Source organism: Lipotes vexillifer, unplaced genomic scaffold (assembly GCF_000442215.2).
Source record: "Lipotes vexillifer unplaced genomic scaffold, Lipotes_vexillifer_v1.1 scaffold61, whole genome shotgun sequence".
Taxonomy (NCBI): Eukaryota; Metazoa; Chordata; class Mammalia; order Artiodactyla; family Lipotidae; genus Lipotes; species Lipotes vexillifer.
The window spans coordinates 1,164,216-1,182,824 of record NW_006787051.1 but is presented as its reverse complement, the minus strand read 5'-3'; the positions used below and the strand labels follow the sequence as shown (position 1 = coordinate 1,182,824).

Genomic DNA, 18,609 nt, shown 5'->3' with positions numbered 1-18,609 from the left:
AGCCCACAGACTGGCTGCTGGGAGCACGTGCCCCTGTCGCTCTTATATCACCTGTGGCCAGGGTTACACTGTACAAACCACGGCGGTCAGGACGGCCTCTTTTACAGACATGGGAGTGGAGCTGTGTGTCCATGTAGAGGGGCTGAGATGAGGTAGTACTGTGAATGGGGGTCAGATGCTTCCACAGCAGCCTTGGCAGGTAGAACCCAGCATTCTCAAGGCTACTGGAGATCAGACAGGCTCCTCTTTCTAGCCCGCCTTTGGCTCCATCACGGACCCCCCGTCACCTCCTTTTTTCCTAGAACAGAGAAAGCTTCCCAGAAGGTTTAGGTTCACGTTCTAGGTGGAGGTCTCACACCATCATGAAACCGCAGTGACAGAGTGACCTTTCCTTCTCTTCTGTGTTGTGTGAATGTCCAGGCCTCCACCGGCCTGTATAATTTCTTCCATTCTCTCCCAGAGCTTTGTCCTCTCTATTAAGCTGGGTTTTTCGGCTGCTTCATCCCTCCAAATGTCCTGGAGTTTGTCTGATTGAAGCCAAAAGGGAACAGTGAGTGTTTGCATCCTGAGTGGTGAGGGGTGGCCTCTTGCATCAATGTTGGGCCCTTTAGGACTTTAGAATAAATGCTCAAAGACTGTCCACAGCTGGACGTGCTGGAAGCGAATGGAGGTGGGGGCTATGAATTAGAGCAGGGAGGAGACGATTTAACAGGAAGAAGCTTCTGCATCAAGGGCTGACGCTGAAATCAGAGGTGAGGTCCAAGCAGAGGTGTGGCATGTCATTCAGGCGTCAGGGGTGGGCCGTGGAGGTGCACGGGATGACAAGGAGTGCGGCTCTGATCTGAGGGGGGCGGTGGCAAACTGCAGAGTATTGGGAGGAGGGGGGCTGCTGCGGACAAGCTGATCAAAGTTGATAACAGAATAAGAGCAGCCTCTGGATGCTGCAAAAAGCCCAGCAGGATCCAGGTGGAGAAAGAGGCCCTTTCAAGACTGAGCGAGGTTGGAAGAGGGCTGAGCTGCTTCCAGGACACCAGAGAGTGAGGTACGTCTGCAGAGGAAACCTGGGGACTTGGAGATGCAGGAACTGAGGAGGCAGGAGATCATCTGGGCCTCGTTCTGGCCGCTGTGGGAGGTGGTAAGGGGCGCTGCATAGATGCCGGGTGCCCTGCCTCGTATGGAGAGCAGCCTCAGGCTACTCTTAACCCCACCTGGGGAGCAACATCTGCTCCCACAGGCTACAGAGGTGAGATGGAGCCAGGCTGTGCCTGAAACGGGGAGGAACATCCTGTGTGCTCGGTGAGAAAAGCTGGGAGTAGACCAGTGCCACGCGGCTCCAGGTTAAAGCCCACACATCAGTCATCCCCTCTCTCCTCTCTCTTCCGTCTTGCCTTCCCTCTCGACCTGTCCCACAGTCTATAAAAACGCTCACGTTTCTTGCTTCCGAAAAAGAAAATCCTGCTCTCAAAATCCTTCACCCTTTTCTAGCAACTGGCCTGACCTGCCTTCCCCTTTCAGCCAGGACACTGGAAGGAGTTGTCCGTATTCATTAACTCTAGTTCCTTGGGCCTTGTCTGTCTCCAGTCTGGACGCCCCGCGCCCGCCTGGCGACACCACAGCTCTGCTGAGGCTGCCCTGCTCAGGGGAAGGACGCACACACAGACCAACACTCAGGGGAGCCAGCCGCGCCCCATGTGCACAGGAGGGCTGCGGTGTCCTACCCTTCTCTAGATAGCTGAAGCATCTGAAGGGGGCAGAGGAGCGGTGTCTGGTGACGAGGAATGATTTCAAGATATCACACGGTTTAATGTGCGGTTGATTTGAACAGATTTTGTCCCAGGCTGCTCGGTGACCTGACGTGGACCGTCTCCACGTGACCCTGTCTCCTGTGTCTCTCTCCGGTCCTCGTTCCCCCCAACTCCTTCCTTGTTCAGAGGACACCCATCTGAGTGCCCTTTACGACTGCTGCTCCAGAAGTTTCTTTTTTCGGTCCTCACTCTCGGCCTCAGCAGGGAGAAGGCCGTAATAGGAAAAGCCCACCCGTCTGAATCCAGGTCCCCTCTCCCCACAGTGGGGTCACAGTGGAGTCTGAGTCGCGGGCCAGCAGACAAAACCTGCAACCTCCCTTAATTCAGGGAAAGCTCTGCTCTGTAAAGCTTGGCACTTCCTGACCTGCTCTTCCCCGAGGGATCTGGGACTTACAATTCAGGCTAATTAGCCTTTTGTCAGCAGATTATGGGCATCGGCATTTTCATTTAAAGACCGGGTGAACCAATCTGCCTCCTTCATGTGGCCATGGGCCCAGAACAGAATCGGACTGGCTGCCAGCTCAGAGAAGGGTAGGAGCTAGAAGCGGCGTGTGCGGGCGTGTGTGCACGTCTGGGGTTAAAGTCACAATATACCTTCCAGAAGAGCATCTTTTGGAAGGTAACACGTGAACGGTATGATTTGTCAAATTCTACTGCTTTTGGCACACAGTGAACCTCCTTAATCTCCCCTCTCTCCTGTCAGCTCGTTCTTCCCTGCCCCTTACCCCAAACCCCCTGCCCCTTCTCTGCTGTTCTGCAGCTCAGTGGACGCCAGGACGCTCCATCTGGCCAACAGAGAGGCCTGGTCATCGTCCTGAGCTCCTCTCTCCCCTGACCTCTCAGAACTCTTTGCAAAGCCATCCTTTCCCACCCGTCCCCCCTACTTCTTTCCTCTTCAGGTCTGAGCATGGCTCATCTTGACTACTCCAGCCCGTGCTCCTCCAGACGGTCAGTGTGATTCTTTTAAAACACACATTTGAGGAGCGGCTGGGCCCGTGAGCCATGGCCACTGAGCCTACGCGTCCGGAGCCTGTGCTCCGCAAATGGGAGAGGCCACAACAGTGAGAGGCCCGCATAACGCAAGAAAAAAACAAACAAACAAAAAAAAACACACATTTGAGCACGCTCAGCTCTTCTCAAAAATTACCCCAAAGCTCCTTTACTGCCCCAGCAGAAAGCTCAAATTCCTTATCGTTTCCTTCCCTCTCTGGCCTTGTTTCCGTCCCCCGCGTACCCTGTGTTTTGGTCATCCTGAACTCCTTGGTGTCCCAGGCACCAGCCCTTCTTTTGCACCATGCCTCTGAAGCGTTCACCTTTCTCCTTGAGGTTCCTTTTCCTCTTTGCTCAACGGGAGGATTCCTACTCATTTTCTAGAGCCTGCCCTAGTGGGTCATCATGTCTCTCTGGTCACCACCCTTCCCCAACGAGTGGTTGGGAACTTTCTTGCCTGTGCTCCCATACAAATCCCCCACTGTCTCCCTGGAGGCGGGCCCTGCGTCCTCAGGACTTCGGACAGTACCCGGGACCCGGCAGGAGGGGGGAGTCGATGTGCAGCCAGGCACCTCGGGGAACTCTTTCACAGCAGCGACACACACATCCATCAAGAGCCACGAATCCTTCTGTGACTTTACCCAACATTCTTCTTCAATTATAAACACACAGTTGGTGTCTCTGTGCTGTTTAAGCATTGTAAGCAAAGCACAGCTCCAAACCAGAAGGTTAAAATATTTGTGATAGGGCTTCCCTGGTGGTGCAGTGGTTAAGAATCCGCCTGCCGATGCAGGGGACATGGGCTCGAGCCCCGGTCCTGGAAGATCCCAGATGCTGCGGAGCCACTAAGCCCGTGCGCCACAACTACCGGGCCTGCGCTCTAGAGCCCGCAAGCCACAACTACTGAGCCCGCATGCCACAACTGCTGCAGCCCACGCGCCTAGAGCCTGTGCTCCACAACAAGAGAAGCCACCGCAGCGAGAAGCCCGCGCGTCACAACAAAGAGTAGCCACCGCTCACCGCAACTAGAGAAAGCCCGCGCGCAGCCACGAAGACCCAACGCAGCCAAAAATAAATTTAAAAAAAAAAAGCAAAATATACATATATATTTGTGATAAAAATAATCTATTTGTGCTCATGCAAATGTGGCAACACAAACTCAGGCATGCAGCAACCTACAAAGAGAAGCTCAAACCAAGGGATGGTGTTTTTTTCTGACAAAGAGATGTGATGAAAAATCTAGAATTCTGGTCTTTCGGAGAAAACGCATTCTGGATGGCCCTAAAAATGCATGCAGCTGGTTATGATTCCATATTTCCCTCTTAATACTCCCGCATGGCATCAAAATTCCACTGGCCTTTCTAAAAGCACATATCCTTTATTTCATTTTTGCAGAGTGTAGATCGTGACCCATCATAGGTTTGTGAAATCAATTTAATGGTTGTGACCAGTATTCTTTTTTCTTAATGAAAAAGTTTTTTTTTCTCCAAAAGGCATCACCTGGATGTGTATTATTTCATGAAACTTTTGTTGCAGTTTTATATGTGTGTGTGTGTTGTGATTTGTAGAATGTCCTTCTTACTGTAAATCACAGCCAAGAGCATTCGAGGCACACTGCTCTATTCCATGTATAATCAGGGACTTAATGAAATATTGCGCTACACCCTACATTCTAAGTCTCTGTGAAGCACTGGAAATCCCCAAAGCCAGAGAAATGACAAACTTGGAATATACCTCCCCAAAGTTATCCTTATTTGAGCATGGAAATAGCATCATCAAAAATGAGTGACTGAAAAGTTGGGTGGAGTTATATTTTCCCACTTATTCAATGAACATTCAATGAGCATCCTTCATTCCCAGATACTATGCTAGGAGCTTTCATACATGTTATATCATTTAATCACCACATCAGGTATTTAAAAGCAGATACTAGCAGCCCCATTTTATGGGGGAGGAAACTGATCCTCAGAGAGATTAGGCAATTTGCTCAAGCACAGCAGCTCTAGGAGCCAGAGCCGGCTGTCGGTTCCCCTCCCTTTAGACACTAATGCAGCACAACTGGGCTGGTCCACCAGGACGTTTAACTGGGTCACACCTTCCTCTTTGATTAAATGAATTTGTGCTCCTCAGTTTTTGCCTGCTTCGAACACAGTAGCTCTTGCATTTATCTGTTTTATACCTTCAGTTTCCAAGTTAGACTTCGCTTCAGGAAAGAATTCAGGAAACAAAAAAAACCCCCAAACTCCAAAAACTGCACAGAGCTGTGTTAAGCAATTAATTTAAGGCTTTAGGTATGCTTCAATTTACTAAGAACTACCTTAAATTTGTACATCTATAGATGCATGTGAACAGCAGATTACAAATAATCTTGAACCCTGTAGGACCTTCATGGACCCTCTAGTCTGCGAGTCAGACTCAGCAAGTTCTCATATTACAATCCAAATGCAAATCCATGTCAATCCTACTGAAGATTTCCTGGAGCTGTGAAGGTGAACTTGTCTCCTGCCGGCAAGATGGACTCTAAGTCTATTTAAACGTCTTCTATTTCCCGGCTGTCCTCACTCCTTTTCTCCCCCAACACCAAACTCCCTTCCCTGTGGCTGGCTGCCCTCCACCACCTCTCTCTCCCCCCCAGATCTACCCTTCCTTCAGCCTCTTCAACCACATGGAGGGCCCCTTATACAACCTCCCACCCCATCCCACTCAGCAAGCACATCTCACTCAGAAAAACACAGCCTTATAGAAACACAGGTCACCTAATGGCCTCTGAGCATGGAGAGGTGGTGATGGTGGAGGGGGCCCAGGCTTAACTTCTAAGCCCTCCTTTCTGGATGGGAATGGGTGAAGCTCTGAGTCTGGCCCAGATATGTTTCTGCTTTCACAGCCCTGGTTCCCCATCATGCCCTGGCTCATGGAGTCTGCTTCTGGTCTTGACAGCTGATCCACTGATCTGCAGGTGCTCAAGGACGCTCCTAAAGTTCAGAGCCATCCACTTCAACTACAGTGCAGGGCTCAGTGCTACTGCTGTCATTAATCCTATCCCTAGTTCCTACTACCAAGGAAGTCCAAACCCAGCAGAGCGGGCCCCCTGGGCTCCCATGAACTCAAACACAACCTGTAAAGACAGTGAAGGAAGCTACACTGGGCTGGGGGGCTTTAGAGAATTATTGGCTTGAAATGGTAAGAGGAACATCTTCTGGGCTGAGGCGTCCTCAAAGACTCCCACGTGCTTCAAAAGTCCTTTTCTTTCCTATTATTTCCGTTCTTGCTTTCAAGCATCTCATCTGGCGGCAGCAGCTGGATCTAAAAGCTATTCCCCTTAACCAAGTGCAGATTTCTCAAGGCCTTTGCTATTAACTCTTTGGTGCCGACTGACGTGCGACAGAAGCAGGGCAAGAAGGGGAGAGGATGGAGCACCATGTGTGACGGCTTAGACTGCCGGGCGCATCAGTGCGACCCACGGCGCTATCCCTGACTTCCCCTTGTTATCCTGAGAGTGTACCATTTCTCTTACTACTACTTTCTCGGCAAGGACCCCGGGATTCCCTATTCCTGATATAAGATTTAGTTCTAGGTGAGCCCACATTCACATGGTACTCTGGTTCCATACTTGAAGAGCAATGGAAGGGTCACATTATTATTATTATTTTGGCGGGGGGGGTCACATTATTTTTAAGCAGTAGGATAAGAGCCATTAGCACTCATACTGGGAATGGACGCTCTGCAACTTTAAAGAATGTAAAATTTTTAATGCAAGATCAGATTGTCTCATCCCCAGCTACTCACCTCTGAAGACAATGTTGACTAGATCCTGCAGGCTGGAGAGGCAGAACTGCAGGCATGTGGCTGCCCTGCCAGCCTTCAGGGTCCTGTGATAACAACCTTCCACAGCCAAGGGGCCTGGGCTCTCAACGCATTCCTGGACCTTCTGTGCCAAAGTAAGTCCAATTCTCACACCCTCACCTTTCCACCAGGCTGACCCCCAGCCTGCCAACCTGAGATCCTGCTTGGATCCTACCTCAATCCTGAAAGCTCGCCACGAGGAGCTCTGCCATCGTGCGCTGGAACACAGAAGCCCACCCTGATCCCTGCCTGGCTCTTGGTTCGTTAGTTCGAGGCTGGATCTGCGGCCACAGTCATTGTCACTGGGGGGCCCCACTCACTGTCTTTGGATGGCAGCTTCCAGAACTAGGATGCAAGCACCAGATGCTCAGCCTCAGTATCTTGATGACAGACTGTGTAGACCCCTCTGCAGCCAGGCCAATTCCTCCATGCCCATCTCCCCCTCATGAATAGGTGCTGCCTGTTCCAGTTCAGCTCTGCTCCCCGGTGTGGGCCCGTGTCCAGTCAACAAGGAGGGAGATGCAGATGAGCCCAAGAAAAAGCATTCTGTTTGTATCCACACCTCCATGTCCCCTTCAGAGACTTCATTAAGCATTCGTAACAGGAAGACCCGGAATGTTTACATTATTTAATTTTCATCAATCTTAATCCCTCTGGATGGCATCTACTGTCTTGATTGTTCTTATGACCTTTCTCTAGTAAACTTTTTCAACCTGGACACTGACTGTCAGTGTGTACACTATTTAAGTAGCTCCACTCAGATCCTCAGCTACGTAGGGAAAAAAAAAATCGCACCTTTGTTTTCCTGCTCCACATTCCCAACTGCTTCTCTTTCTGACAATCTGAGCACAACTCACGATAGTCAGTTGATTGCATTATGTAACTGCTCAATGATCTGCAAAGTTCCCCTTGCTTTTTTTTTAGAAAACCCCCTTTCCTTATATTTAAGCATTACAATGATCAATGTCATCACATTTCATTCTGATCTTTATTTAAAATGGGGGTGCGATATGTAATTCTACCACTACGGATCACAGACTTTAAACATACAATTGAGCTTTAGCTTGTAAATAAAAATAAAATAAACAAGCAGAGAATTAATGTTAGAGCTGCTATAATACTATTATTAAAAGACCATAGATTTTCCTTTTCATTCTAAACAAATGAAATGCAGTACACGGTAGGAGAAAATCGTGTGACTGATCTTCCCTCTTAAGGAAACTGTGCCTTTTACAACCCAAGGGAGCCATCATAAGAAGGAGAGCTGTCCATGGGTCCTTCAAATCCACACAGGATTTGATCTTTCCTTTGGAAAAATAAGACATAAATGCAAAAGGAAAGCAGCTTTCCCCCTCACTTTATACAGTATTTGTGTCATTAAGAGCAGAGAGTCTCTCTTTTGGCCACAACTGTTTCAGCACACAAGCTAATTAACCAAACGTTGACAATTTGTTTCATTAGGAAAATTTTACTGAATGTCTGTCCTGTGCCACTTACTTTGGTAGACATTGGACATATCACAGTGAGCAAGACGGATGAGTTGATATCATGACATCTTTGGGGATGGTTCTCTTCACTGCAAGGGAACACCAGTTGGGACAGGGGTGGGTGTTTGCCTACGTCCTGGATATTTTCTGTTTCAAGTTAACAGAAATCCTACCTCGTAGTGCTTACATAACAAAGCAAATGTATATGCTTACGTATTCATAAAGGCCAGAGGTAACACTACGTTCAGGAGAGGCCTGATCCAGCAACTCAACCATATGATCGAGGGTCTGAATTCTTTTTCTCTCTCTATTCTGCCACCTACGGGGTTGGCCTCACCCTAACCCTGCTTCCTCTAGAGGTCCAGAAAGGCTACAGCTGTTCCTGTCGTGTATGCTTCTTTACTTACACCCAACAAGAAAGAGAGAGCGGCTTTGTCCAAGCATTCACACCAAACGCTCTATAATACTATCTGACTGAATCAGCTTAGATAGTACTAATCCCCATGGTTGGCTTGACTGGTTTAGCCCGGCACTAGGTCTTAGTTCCATTACTGGAGCCAAGGATGGAGCCAGGCTCCTTAGAATCCCCAAGGAGAAGTCATGGCCATCAGAAAGATATCCTGCTGTCTGTGTGGGTACCCACAGAACTAGGCAGGCTCCTTGTCAGCCCTCGTCCTGCTTTTTGTTCTTGGGGTGTGCGAACTAAAGCCATCTACCCCAACACAGCCATCCGTCTACAGAATGCACTCCACATTAACTTGCCTTTACTATTCTATTGGCTTCATTAACATTAACTTTACTATTCCCGGAGACTCTGGCCAAGATAGATGAAAGTTGCAGACAACATTATTGCTCATTACTGGGACTTTCCAAAAAACCATCAACTCTTCCTTAGAAAGTATCAACAGACGGTTTATACCCCAAAACTCTTTGAATCCTGGTCTCAAAATCCTCACCTTGCTGTGTCCACCTAAACTATTACATCATGATCTTTTTCCAACCCTAACCAAGCTTCCCCATCCCCTGAATCATCCCCCATGCCACACTGAAAGGCCCACCTTAAACCATACTTGAAAATATCGATCAGACCTTGCCCTCCCCCTTCAATTACCAGGTAAGCAGTAAACTCAGCTTTGTCTTTTCAAAAGGTTGTTCTGCTGACATTTGGCAGACAGCGTTCAACAGGCACATCTTCTGAAAGACGCATTTCCAGGAGCAGCGGCCTTCTAGACATTCTGTCCTTTGCCATTGTCGATGGAAAAATGTTGCCTGCCACATCAGTAAACAAAGGATGTTGGGCAATTCCCAGTGGTTTGGTCTCCCTTTCATTGCAGTGGCCTGGGTTCAATCCCTGGTCGGGGAACTGAGATTCTGCAAGCCATGTGGCGTGGCCAAAAAACCAAAACCAACCTTCCCCCTCCCCCCAGCAAAAAGACCACAAAGGATGTTGCAGCCATCAAGCCTTCCCATTACAGCCTCCCCGATGCAGGATGCCCCCCAGCAAACCACCCCCGACAGTGCACCCTGAGGAGACTCAGGATGAGAAAGCACACGATACTGGCCCCAGATAGCTGAGGTGCACATCAAAGGAACCATTTCAGCGAGCCCAGACTCTTGCATCTTCCCCCACACAGAAAAGCGCTAACTTCCTTAACTTGAGATGCTTGGTTTTCCTTAATTAACAGCAATCTTGATATTCCGACTACCTGGTCTTTGTTGCAAAAACTCCTATGTATCCTGGTTCCTCCCCTGTCTCTTTGGAGCAGTCCCACAGAGCTATCAGAGAGGCTGCGTCCTGGGCTGAAGTTCTCAGTTTTGTGAGACCATTAAAACATAACTCTCAACTTCTAGGCTGTGCATTTTTTTTTTTCAGTTGACACCAGGATGCTCCGCCCTTGCCTTGGCCCCCTAACCCAGGAAGTACACTCCTCCCCACAGATAATCACGAGGGAGTGTGGTTCTCTCAGAGGTTGGCATAAGCCATTCTAGTTCGTTTCATCTACGTGGGAAGAACTGGCCCATCAGCCCACAGTATTAGCAGTCACACCGGAATGCCACTCTTGGAGATGAGACTTGCTGAAGCCCATCGTTAGCCACTTTCTTATTGAATTACTATTCAAGTGTGCCGCAGGAAGGCTCCAGGGCAGTGACTGCTGGGGCAGGGTCATTTGTGAGAAAGGAGAGTCAAGATGCAGTTGACTTTCTGTTCGAGCAGCAATGTTATTTTCCAACACATTGTTATTATCTTTTATACCTCTAGTGTTTACCTTAATGCTTCCGCAGTTTGTACGACTGCTGTTTCTACAGACACCTGGAAGCGTTACCGGTTTTGTACCCCAGTTGAAGATGAGAAAATGCTTAGCACCCTTTTGTTTTCTTTCTTTTTCCTAAACCAGATAATTCTACACAAGAAGGACGACTTGTTTGGGAAATACTGAATGCTCTTGGCTTTGTTTGCTGACCACTCCCTCCACCAGCTGGAAACACAACGCCCCATTGACACTAACCGTGCCTACTGGTCCAAACTGCATTCTGGCCACTTAAATCAATTGGCACAGATTGTAAGAGGTTTGTTACATGTTTTTCAGATCCCCAACATGTAGCACACTTCTTTGTTCTTTGCATTCAGTTTTGCTTCAGTGGCCCAGCTGGTGTTTATGGATATTGGCATACTAAATCCCCCAATAAAAACAGTTTATTTTTTGAAAAAATATAATCTCAATAAGTCCTTTATTTTGTCCAAAAGATGCATTCCCTCTATTTTTCTCTTTTTTATCTTCACAGGTAGGGGGAGTGAATCATTACCTGATGTAAAATTGCTGCTAAAATGTTTCCCTGGTGAGAAAAGCCAACCTGTGGGCTAATGTCCTTGTCACCCCTCCTGATCAGTACTCATTCAGGGTACAGCAGTCTGCCATTCACCGCAGGGATGTCTGTGGTTTCTGCTTCCTCCGTCTCTTATGAAAGAAGATACTGAAGCACTCTAGAACCTGGACAGGCATATCATCAGCATGAGGGGGACCTTCATGATTTACTAAGGTGCCTAAGTTATTGTTCTGAATATTTCTCAAGTGCACTCGAAATGCAAAGCCACTACCATCAGGGGGCAGTTCATGGGAACCAAGGGGGGAAACGGTCTCTTCTCAAGTCCTTCTCCTAAATGGAGCAAAGGTGATCAAAGCTTGGAGCTTAATAAGGACCATCTCCATTTGAAGAGCCTACTGTAAATTTAGTCTTGATACCTTTTACATCTTGCTGCGAACTGACTTCTCCTTTGGACTCCTTTGAGTGGGAAATTGTGGGACTTTAGAACTAGAGGAACCCAATTGCTTTCCTTATATGTCTCCTTCATTCATTCTTTCATTCATTCCTCAAATACTAATTTAATACCTGTGTAACAGGGACCGTATTTCCATTCTCTGTAAATCATGCTGTTCCATGCAAAGGAATCAATGTTATATGTTCCCACAAACTGAGGGCAAATAACACGATGATCAGATAGGTCAATGACCAGAGAGTCCCTACAGAAACAAAAGTCTCCAAAGCCAGGCCTGTCAAGAGAAAAGAGACACATCGAAATCCCAAATGCTCCCTCTACACATTGAGAGGAAACCTTGGAGATCTGAACCTAAGTCATAGTATAAAGGAAATCACGCTCTGATATAAAGGAAGGTTCCATCAGCCGGAAAGAGGACGTAGAGAGCCTTTGGTAGGAGAGATGGGGGGCGGGGCTCGATGTGAGGTCCTGGCTTCACCCCTCAGGCTTGAAGTCTCGAGTTTCAGGTGGGTTGAGGAGGAAGGTGAAGGCAGAAATGGCCCCTGTGCCAACAGGGGGCTAGAGGAACAGGTAGAAATGGCCACGCAACTTTATGGGCATGAAGAGGGTGCCTGTAATGGCACTGAGTCTCCTGCAGCTCCTGTGTGTCCCTGAATGCTTGGAAGATGTGGAAAGGAGGTGATTGGCCGACAAGGTTTTTTTGGGGGCGGGGTCCAGTAAGTGGGGAAGTGACCTGTACCAAGGGCTGCAAAGAAAACCTCTCAGGCGAGAGGTGCTGCCAGGCCTTAGAGATCTGCAGGGCAGTCAAGAGGCGCCGTGTGGCCTGGTCAGCCTCGAGGGGGTCCCAGCAGCACACGTAGTGATGACATCATCTGATGGCCAAAGACAAGCTGGACAACACGCCCGGTCAGATGCATGCACACAGATGTCCCCTCGTCACCAGGGCCTTTGTGCTTCTCTCGCCTAGGTGCCAGCTTGGGAAGGAGGAAGGAGACAGAGGCAGGTTGCACCTCCCTTGGGCTTTCCCACCCTGTGCCTAGTGCCTGCTTTTTTTTTTTTCTGGTTTCAGTTTCCTTCTCTGCTGGTCTAGCCCTCACCAGGACCCCAGGCCTACACACACTCAGACTCCCTGATGGGAACCTGACCTCCCACTTGGCTTTTTCCAGTCAACCCCTCCTCTTTCTGGGGAATCATTCCTCTTTCCTAAATCTGTTGTGAATAGCAGTTGGCCCAGAGTGATAAAGCTTTTGACACCCTCACTTCAAAATCTTCTGGGAAGCAGAAGATTGGGGTCACTTGTGTCCATTTCCCTGTCCCGCCAGGGGGACACTTCTCAGCAAGTCTCCTCTCAACACTCCTGCTGGAGTGGGACCAGGTCACATTTCCATGACCCCTGACCTCCAGCAAACTGGACCAGGGGTGGACACTTAACCTAACCTGGGTAATCTTGGGAATGTGTGGACTTTGAAGACTCCAGGTAGGCCCTGGTGGGCACTTGATGGATAATATCTAGAGCTTGTTTAAAGGGCCTGCTAGAGTAACTCCCAGTCAAGTCTGGGTGATGACATTTGCCTTAGCTATACAGCTCTAAATCTACACCCTTAAGGTGGCAGAGGCTGGAAGTTTCTGCCAGGGTGTACTGTACCACACCTGCCCCTAGTTATGCTGGGAACTGCATAACCCTGAGTTGCAGGGGGCTTCCAGCTCTTTGAGGTGGTCCTGCAGACTGTCAGACTAACCAGGTGCACAGAGAAAATGCTGAGCTTGGAGACAGGAAGATTTGTTCACACCTGAGCACCCTTGAGCAGGACTTCGGGGTTTAGAATCTTACATCTCTGTCAATGAGGGGAATGCTGCTGACCTTTACTGTGTATTCTGATTGGAGTCTATCCCTTTTAGAAAAGTAAAAACTGACTTAACCCAGTGGTGTCTGTGGTCTGCTCTTCCCATCAAACCAAGTTTACTACTTGTTAATCCAGAGGTCAGGCAGCACTTCACACCCAAGTGATGAAAACCTGGAAGTATTTCTATTATTCTCCCCGGAGCTGCATGGTGTGGGCCAGCTCCACGTGCAGGGGTGGGAGAGGTGCCGGGATGTGGCCAGGCCAGCACCATCTTCTCTTGGATATATGGAGGAGAGGGCTGTGGGAGCTCTTTCAGAGCCCTGTCATCCCCTGAGGCTCCGTGGAGGGGATGCTCCTGTCCCCAGGGCCCAGGCAGCCCACTGAGGGAGTTTACACAGCTTCCCAAGCCTCTGACATCATGCAGAGAAAAGGGCGCGGCACTGGCTGACCTTTGAGTGTGCAGTGAAGCCATCCAGATTCTCTGAGAGAGAAATGGATTTCTGAACTCATTGGCTTTGAAGACTCCATCTGCCACCTGCTCTGGCAAGGTCAGGGTGTGTTGGATGCAGCCCCAAGCAGGCTGCCAGATCTCTGCAGGGCTCAGGGTTCAGTCCTAACCTGGTCCCTCAGCCCCCGGCAGCGAAGAGCTTCTGCCAGGCCAGCTTCCCTTCGTACTAAATCCTAACTACCCCATATCTTCTCTCTTCTCTTTCTCTCTCATTCATTCTTACACAAATGCTTATGTATACACACACACACACACACACACACACACACACACACACATCCAGAGAACTGCAACTTAATTGCTGTTTTTGTTTTACAGCAGAAAATTTAACAGTTCCTAGTGTAACAGCAACTTATCTTTAAGGCCAAGGAAGACAGGAAAAAGAACAGAACAGAAATACGTGTGTCTATATCCAGTCAAGTCACAAATGACCCCTTCTCCCAGTGGGAGGTCATGGCTCACCAGCATGTGGGGTGTGGGGTACGCCCAACCTTCCTTTTTCCCTCCGTGACCAACATTATGATGTTTCTTTGTGCGACAGTCCCACATGAGGACACACAGCAATCCCTCAGAATGTGGGACATACATAGTAATGGTCATAACTGGGAACTGTACTGAGCATTTACTGGGTGCCAGCTATGGTGCTTCACATACATTAGATTCTTTAATCCTCACCATCAACCTTGTGGGACAGGCACTATTACAGCCACTTTACAGAGGAGAAAAACTGAGATTCAGCAAGGGAAAAACAAGCAACTGAGTGGCAGCACAGGGATTTGAATCTAGGTCCATCCACGTCAAAACTGCTCTGCCCACGGCCTCCTCCATCCTGACAGCTGTCAGCAAAGCACGGTCACCCCTCTGACACTGCTTTTCATCTCATCCGGTACCACTGCCCCAATTCCGCTCATGACATGTTTATCCTTAAAAGGGAAAGTATTGGTTCTCCTCTCAGGATGGATCCGAAGTCCCAGGCGTGTACTTCAAAGACACATGAAGCAACAGGGCAGGAAAGGCCTCCCTTGGTTTGCCTTTCATATAAGGGACATTTCATTTCCTTAGTTCTGCTGCAACCATTGAGAAAAGACCACTGAATTCGCCGAAGTAATTCTAGCTGCTGTAACAAATGACCCCCAAGTTTCAGTGGTTTAACTCTAAAAGCACGTATCTCTCACAAAACTGTCCAACACAGATTTGCAGTAAGCCAAGTGCTCAGGGTTTAAGGCACGGCTCCCGGGCAGCCAGTCATAGGGTGCTTCCTCCTGGGCAGTGAGTGCAGCCACCCAGGCCCGCTTTCCACACGTTCCCTCCCGTAAGGTGCACGCGCCGTGCTCGGGGCCCCGCGTTCACAGCCCCATCCACAGTCACTCCCTGGCAAGGTCACTGAGACAGAAGTGCTTGTGCGCACAATCAGGGCTCCTGTCTCAGCCCCACGCCACACCCCTGATCCTCACTCCTTTCCCATTTCCTGTGTCCCGAGAGGCACAGAGCCCTGACAGTCTTTGACACTTCAGGTTACAAATAAGAATGAAAGTGGGCAGTGCAAAAAGCCTATCACAAGTGCTCTAACTGCCCCTGCTAGTGACAGGCTCTGGCAGTCCACAGACTCCTCTGAGAATTCCACCAGGAACTGAAGTAGTGATGTGCACTGTAGCTAGCACCAGTCCCCCGCACTGTGGTGGTTCACAGGTTCTATGGTCTCCCGTAGGGATTAATTTTGAGCCCAGGAAGCAGTCTTCACTTCTACGGCCCAAGGACAGAGGTGTCCTCAAGGACCTGCAAATTAGGAGGGCCCTAGGCTCTCCTTGAGTATAGCACCCGGAGGCCCTGAAGCTTAGATTCAGTCCACAGACCCTGTCCTGTTCCTCCCCTCCGGCAGGATCTCCAACAAAGAAAGACTGTCCCTTCATCCCCTGGGGCCCTCCTGCCTCTCTATGGCTGCGCTGCATGTTTACTTAAGACTCTCCTGACTGGCCAGGGCAGCAGAATCCACACTGGGTGAGGCTCTGGTCTTGGCCTCTCAGGATGGCTTTGCAGGGAACAGAGCTGCCTGCCCTGGGAGAGTAAGAGGAAGCTCTCTGCCTAGAACCCACGCTCTCTGGTGTCCCTATTCCCAGGGGCTCAGTTCTCTTCATTTCCCAAGAGCAGGAGGGACTAACCCTTCATGGACAAGCTCATCCAAGCATGACACTTGCTTCCTTGGTGCCCCTGTAGCACTTGATGTAGATGATAACGCTTATGACTGTGCACTTCAGTGATTAGTTTACATGCCATCCTCTCTCTTATGGTCTATAAGCTCTTCAAGGGAAGGAAAGGTTTCTTACATCTATATTTTCTCTATCTAATATGGCATTTGACCCACAGAAATGTCACTTAGAGAATGCGATTTATTTCTGAGAGAATGAGTTAGTAAATAAAAAAGAGGGTGAGTCACTGAGTAAGGATGAATGGGGGAAGAATAAATGAGAAGGAAAGGATGGGGGAGTGAGTGAATGAATGAGGGTGGGAGGCAGAACCATGGTCCACTGCCTCCAAGTATCCACTCTCTTCTTCTGCCTTGCAACGAGAATCCTGCTTTTTCAGTTGGGCACATTGCCACCGACAAAAAGAATACACTTCCCACCCTCTCTTGCAACCATACATGTCTGTATGACTAAGTTCTGTGACTAATTTAAATGGAAGTAGCAGTGTTGCATAAGACATCAAGGAAAATCCTTTAAGAAGGAATGTGTGTGCTTTTGGCCCTTGTCTTCACCTTTCTATGGCCTGGGAGATATGTGATGGTTGGAGCTTAGCAGCCATGTTGCTCAATGAGGTGACTTCAAAAACAAACAAAAACAAAAACAAAAAAAACACCTCACACTGGGACAGGGAAGCAGAAAGACAGAAGTCTAGATCTCTGTCAGCCACAGAGCCACTTTAACAGCCTAGACAACCTTCCTCTGGACCTTTTTTATGTAAGAGAGAAATAAATTTCCATTTCACTTGTTATTCTGTGGTTTGTTGACTTGGGGGTTTTTATCATATACAGTTGATACTAACCAGTTTGCCCAGAATCACAGGTTCATGCTACGGCCAGTCTCAGAATCCATGCTTCCTCTCTCCCAGTCTCAAGCTTTTTCTGATGCTAGCTGTAAGTCACTCTATGATGGCCTGGACCTCCACAATCACTCAGATCCTGCAGATGTCCTCCAAACGTCAACCCAAAGCCATAACATGAAATAAGAGAATCTTGATCTTTTTTGAAAACAATCAAAGTAACAGATGATCCCCGATCAATGTTCAAAACCTACCGGACTGGCAGGGAGCACAGACTCAATCTCAGATTGAAGGCAATTCCCAACAAGCGGTCCCAGGAAATGCAACCGGGGAAACACATCGATGACCACAGACCCTGGTGCACTCACATTTTTGGTGGCTCCTGCATTTCAACAGTAAAGCATTTATTCTTCTGCAAAGAGGAGCACGCAGGAGTAGGGTCTTACCTCCACCAGGGAATGCCAGTGTGCAATGGGCTTGCGCGGATATGACAACATTTCACTCCAGTGGTCTCTGCCCAGCCTCTCAGCTTCGTTGCCTACTTGACACACGCCGATGATCTCATTGTGACCTACACTGTGAAAATGGTGCACAATAGTTTTTTCCTTAAATTTTGGTATGTAAGAGCAGCAACTACTCAGTTAAACTGATAGAGGAACTAGGGAAGGGGTGGTCCTTTTCATTCCCTAATTTAAAACTACAGGCCAAGCTTAATAGCCACGAGGACTCGGGTTACAATATTGCACTCGGGGCACGGAGAGGAAGACCAGAATCTGGCCCTCACGCAGCTCAGCTGTTGGAACACCGGCATGGCTTAGCTTGTTCCCAAGAACCTGTGTTGGAAGAACTCCCTGCTGCATGCAAAGGATGCCACCTCTGGCTCTGGAACAAGGTTGACCTCAGGCCTCCAAATCCATGTAATGAAAAGGGGGGCATCTGAAAGGAGTTTCTTGCACTAACGGCTGCTTCATTCCTGCAAGAGGGAACCGAGTACGGGTAAGGGAGAAGCTCTGAGTCTGTCAGCTGTAGCCTTGGGCTCACAAAGCGGGCAGAGTGGAGGAGGCTCCTGGATCATCTTGCAATCCCTCTCTTTAGAGAATATGTTGTCTTTTTGTGCTCTTCCCTCCTTCCTTGCAAGCCCAGCTTTGCTTCTCTGACCCAACTTGAGTTCCCTACTGCAGAAATACTCAGCTCCTTTAATACTTAGCTAGTATTTCTGAAACATCCCTGGGTAGATCTCTGCCTTGGACCATTTCTTTTTTCCTTAACGGCTTTTGGTTAGAAGTCCTTTGCATATATCCAGAATGACATGGCCCATGTCATCGCACTCTGGGATCCAAATTCACAGACTTCTTCTCTTTCTTTTTCCTTCCTACAGGGATGAGGGATTTTTCTCCTATTTGTGTTATAGGGAGCAAGGGGGAGACAAGGGTCGGGAAGCAGTGTGAAGGATACTGGATTCTATGCTCATTAAAATCAGTTGCATGCAGAAGCCCCATGAATTCTGCCATGGATTTTTCCAGGCCAGATTCATGAGTTTACTGAGAATTAAACTGCAGCAGAGCTCACGTAATCAGATTTGTCGATGCGGGAAACTTGGCAATAGCTTGAAAAACACTGGCCCAGCCTTCCACGGCTGGTGGGCAATGTCCCCTCCTGTGGCCCGACACTATTTGTGTTGTGTGTCGTCCAGAGGAGACAAGATGAGGTCTACTGCCCAGCGTGGGCTGTCACACCCATGGGCAGCTGAGCCAACCCACGTGCTCCCTGGGTTGCAAGACGATTATGCTTCACCCAGGCATCTCTGGAAAGAGAG

General features: G+C 48.8%; 1 protein-coding gene across 1 annotated transcript in view; it reads right to left on the bottom strand.

Moving 5' to 3' along the window:
• Window positions 1–783: 783 nt before the first annotated feature.
• SYT9 (synaptotagmin 9) overlaps window positions 784–18,609 on the bottom strand; it is a 157,052-nt gene continuing 139,226 nt past the window's right edge. The window contains exons 6-8 of the mRNA XM_007459868.1: window positions 17,240–17,369; window positions 6,582–6,723; window positions 784–941 (exon numbers count right to left, since the gene is read on the bottom strand). Of these exons, the coding sequence (XP_007459930.1) occupies window positions 784–941; window positions 6,582–6,723; window positions 17,240–17,369 (430 nt within the window). The remainder of the gene's footprint in view (window positions 942–6,581; window positions 6,724–17,239; window positions 17,370–18,609) is intronic.